General features: G+C 50.6%; 1 protein-coding gene across 1 annotated transcript; it reads right to left on the bottom strand.

Annotated features, from left to right (window-relative positions):
• Positions 1–258: 258 nt before the first annotated feature.
• Positions 259–1,931, bottom strand: TMEM158 (transmembrane protein 158). The gene has a single exon (XM_044419140.1). The coding sequence runs from the start codon at positions 1,929–1,931 to the stop codon at positions 960–962; it is 972 nt and encodes a 323-aa protein (XP_044275075.1). The 3' UTR covers positions 259–959.
• Between the last annotated feature and the right edge of the window lie 2,919 nt (positions 1,932–4,850).

Below are 4,850 nucleotides of genomic sequence, written 5' to 3'. Positions count from 1 at the left end.
AGAGCAGTATCAGAGATCAGGGATTCTTTCAGGTGTTGACTCACCCCTTGAATGGGTAAATAAATCAGAAACTGGATTGAGTGCAAGGAGTGCAAACTGTTATTCTGCAAGAACTGAGGGATGATTATATTTAGGGGAAGACATGAAAACAGGCCTTAAACATCTTCTCCTACCTAGACTTATTTTGCTTTGGAAATTTTGGTATGTAAAGTTAAACAAAGCCACTCTGAGAGTAACAGATCAAGTGAAGTCTAAACACTTTGACAAAGAAAATCTCTGTATTGGTAACTCAACAGACTGACAGCGGAAGTTACACGATATCTCTAATAAGAAACACACACATTGTAAAAGAGTGATTGAAGTCCAGGTTCTCTTACAACAATATAATATAATATATCTATATATAGTGTTAGCAAATTTAAATTCTGCAAAAAAAGTTTCCTCTTTTAGTAAATAAAAATCTGCAAAGACAAAGTGTATTCATATACAAATAATTACTCTGACTTACAACTACTGCAAAGTGCACTGTGTGTGCGTTCTTTACTAAAATATTGAATTAAAAGAGTTTTTTTTAAATATATAAAGCAGATACACAGGTTTTGGTCATTTTTCAGATATTTGAGTACATGAGAAATATATCTATAGTATTCCATTTAATATTAGGCTAGACGCGGGGTACGGTGCAGTTCCCCGAAAGATTCATTGGCGAGAAACCGATCCAGCTACAAGCTTTCCACCCTAGTCTAGTCTTCTGCATTCAACGCCAAAGAAAATGGCTTTAACGTAATCTACAAAATATATTCCTTTAAACATTACCCCCCAAAATCAATAATTATCAGAGCTAGGTCCCCAATTCCGAGGCCCAACTAGTACCCACAACAACGAGAGGACCTGGATTAGATCAGACAACCAAGATGAAGCGAAGGTGCGCCGAAGGAGGGTAGGGGCGCGGGCGGGGGTCATTTAGCAGCTGCAGCTGTTCCAGATGCGCTTCCCGAGCTGGCGGCGCTCCTCCTCTGTTCCATGCCGTTGGGTAAGAAGCCAGCGATGATGGGCACCGGCCAGATGAGGGCGGCCACGCTCCACACGATGATGACCAGAGTCATGAAACAAGCCACCAAGGTGGACTCGATGGGTTTGCGGTTCATCCTCCAGCCGGGGTCCGCCTTGAGCTCCTCCAGGCTGAAATCCAGGCAGCAGAAATGGAGCCGCTCCCCTTGCTGCCAGGGTTGTCCGTGGTCCGAGGCAGGCAGCGAGAAGAGGGCAGCGGAGGACGGGGACGACGCCGGCGGCGGCGGGTTGGGGGTCCCCGGGCGGAGGCGGCCGACGCGCCTGCTCCGTTCCCAGCTGCAGCCCACGCACAGGCGCAGGTCCTGCTGGACGCCGCCGGCCGCCAGCCCGACGGGCTCGATGAGCAACGGCGGCGGCCCGACGCGGTGGAAGGCGGCTGAGAAAAAGGCGCGCCCGCCGCTGCCGCTGGTGGAAAAGAGCACGAGGTCGCACTGGAAGCCCAGCGGGCTCCAGCGCACCAGCAGCGAGCTGAGCATTTGGCGCTGCACGCTGATGTTGCACGGCGGCTCCTCGCGGGGCTGCTGCTGCTGCTGCGGGGCGGGGCGGGGCGGCCCAGGCGAAGGGGCAGCCGCCGCCGCCGCCGCGGGCGTGCTGGTGGCGCGGGGCTCGGCCGCCTCAGGGGCCGCGTCCCCTCCTTCTTGCAAGTCCGTCGCCGGGGCGCTGGCAGTCGCGAAGGTCTTCGGCGCCGAGCGGGGAGAGGAGGAGGTGGAGGAGGCGGAGGAGGAGGAGTTGAGGGGCGGCAGCGCGAGCTCGGGCAGCTCCTTCCGCCCCGAGTCTGAAGCGCCCGCGGGAGACCAGCCCCGGCATGGAGAAAAGGGCGCGAAGGCGGCAAGGAGCGCCGGGAGGAGCGGCAGCAGCATGGCACGGGCTTAGAGGAGCGCCCGAAGAGGAGGCGGAGGAGGAGGAGGTGGTGAGGGAGGTCGCATGGCGCCGCCGCCGCCGCTCATTGCCATTGGGGAAGAGCGAGCGAGGCTGCACGCTTCTTTCCCGACGAGAGAAAGCGCGGGAGAGGGAGGAGGGGTAGGAGCGAGGCTGCCTGCCGCCGTCCAGAGACGAGAGTGGGGGAGCCGCAGCAGCAACGCCAGCAGCAACTCCCACCTTCCCTTTGGTTCAACTGTCCTCCTGGAGAATTCGCCACCTCCGCTTCTCTGCGCGCCACCGCAAAACGGGACGCCTTCCAGGGGGTGCGGGGGGGGCTTTGTAGGGAGAGCCTGCCAATGCCTCGCTGCCGCTCCCTCGCTCGCTACAGGATTCCCTCTCGTTCCTTCGCTGGTGGGGAGTTCCCTTATTTCGTCACGCCAGGATCTCCTAATACGACGTCCCCCGCCTCTTCTCCCCCCCCCCTCGCAGGGATCAATAGCCAGCTCGCCCGGTCCTGCACGTAGACACCCCCCGACCCCCTTTCTGCCCGGAGGGGACTCGAGGAGCCGCCTCTTCTTGCCGCCTTCGCATGCCTGCCGTCGCTCTCTTTTAGGCGACCGGGTGGACTTCTGCGCCTATTCCTTAACTAATGTTGTTGCACGTAGGGCTCCAAAGTTCAGCGGGAGGATGCATAAGCTACCGATTGCATTGGAAGCTTCGGGCATTTCTACTGTTTTTTGCAGGGGTGGAGGGGAAACATCAGTGGAGCTTTTAGAAGAATCAGGAAAGAAATGCAATGTAATACTATGTGCAGATTTAACTTATAAAGATTGGAGAAAATGAATGGCATATATCAGCTCCACAAATGATTCTGTGAAATGATGGCTTTAAAATGCAATGTTGCTTTCCAAACATTTTCCATGCAAAGAACTCTGTTGAAATATGTGTGGGAGGCATGAAACATTTCCATGTTTTTCCTAACTGATAGGCAGGTGTCCTCTCTGTTGAGGCCTTGGCTCCTCATGTTTCAGTGAGGATTTTTTAAAACTCCAGTTGTTGGGCACTTGATAGGCAGGAATTGTTTGCCGTTGCTCAAACTTCCCTACATTTAAACTCTGCACTGGGCCAGCTCACACACCTAGAAGCCCATCATCAGATTTCTTGTTGCCCGGGTAGCTGCCATTCTTAATATTCAAACTATGGCAGGGCATGCTGTAGCTTGACAACATGTGTGAATCTTGGCAAGGTTAACAAACCGCCCACAAGGCCTTGGGTTGGTGGTGGGCAGTGTGTTATCCACCCAACAAACTAGGCTTGCTGGCTGTGGTGGAGCCCCAACTCAAGTCAGAATATTAAAAATGGCTCCCTGTTGCTACAGGGAAATTAACTCACATTGGCTTCTTGTGAAAAGCAAGCCAGAGCGCAGTCATTTAGCCTTCTTCAAGCTGATACCCTCCAGCTGTGTTGGACTATAGCACCCATCATCTCAGCCAGTATGGATACAGTAGACAAACTGGTGTACTGATGATCATCATGCACATGGTAGGCTTGTCATGAGTGGAGCCAGCTAGAGCTGGGGGTCAGACTAGATGGCCCGGGAGGCCTCTTCTGACTCGCTCTGTTTCTGTGTTTCTATCTTGCACTGGAACATGTGTCTGTTTTCCATTTTCTCTGCCCCATCTTGTTCACGATATCCAGTTTCCTTTCCTGCTTTATTGCCAGTGATACTCCTTTCCTTGCTCAGCGTGAAATTCCGCTCAGTGTTCATAGAGTCCTCTGTGAAAACAACTTCAAAAACCTGGGTTTTGGGGGAAGGGGGAACAGGAGCACATGCTTCAAACAAGTTTAAGTGATTAACTTATTTACAATTTTACCTCTAGTTGCCATGACTGATAGCCATTGACAGGGTTGTTATTAACATGAATGTAATCCTTAAGCATGCTAGTGGTCATCAAAACATTCTAAAGCAACAAATACTGTAATATAATTGTTCATAGAATCAGAGAATAGTAGAGTTGGAAGGGGCCAGAAGACCATTGGGTCTAACTCCCTGCTTAGTGCAGGACACCAAGTTAAACCATCCTTCTAACTGGATAAATGATTGCCTGCTTTATTTGAACTGACAATCAGAATCACTGCATGACTCCAGATGCTTATATTTTGAAATAAAAAATGCAGCCTTCCCCAATCTAGTTGTGTTGGCTGGGAAAGATGTGTGTTATATTGCAACACATCTGGAAAACACCAGGTTGGGGAGGGCTGGGGTTTTCTCCCCATTCATGATTATATATTTGTAGCACATTTCTTCCTTTTCTGACCTACGAAGTCCACTTGCTTATGTCTCCTTTCACAATGACGATGTGCTGTAGTAGTTCTAGCTCCTTGCTGTTCTTTTGCAAGTAGAGGTTTTTGTCATACTTCACACAGCCCTATACAAGTCTGACAAACACATAAGAGTTACAGAGGCTGGCCAGTGGTCTTGTGGACCTAAGGATGCTAAGTCATCTGTCATGCTGCCTTGTCTCAGAATTCCCCTTTCTCAGCTTAGTGGCTGCAGGAGAATGAGTTTTCCTCACAACAGTATATTATTCCCTATTAAAACCCATTGCCTTTACAAAAGACTTCCTTCTGATGGGATGGAAAACTGTTAGAAATTGAATATTTGGACTCCTTGGGGACTTAGCTATGGGGTCTGTCCTATGAGTGCCCCTATGTCAGAATTCACCACAGTCCCACTGACTCTGGCTATATCAGTGATGTACAAGCTGCTTCAAGATTTTTTAAAAAGTCAGGATCTAATCTAACAAATAAATACATAAATATGTCAAATAGTGAGAGAAGGAACAGCTTCCCTTGGGATAGTGGCAAGAGCTGGCTGACTCTGCCACTTTTCTCAGATATGGGAAGCCGTGGAAGAA

This window comes from Varanus komodoensis, unplaced genomic scaffold, assembly GCF_004798865.1.
Source record: "Varanus komodoensis strain SLA01 unplaced genomic scaffold, ASM479886v1 scaffold10, whole genome shotgun sequence".
Lineage (NCBI taxonomy): Eukaryota > Metazoa > Chordata > Lepidosauria > Squamata > Varanidae > Varanus > Varanus komodoensis.
This window is presented reverse-complemented; position numbering and strand designations above follow the sequence as displayed.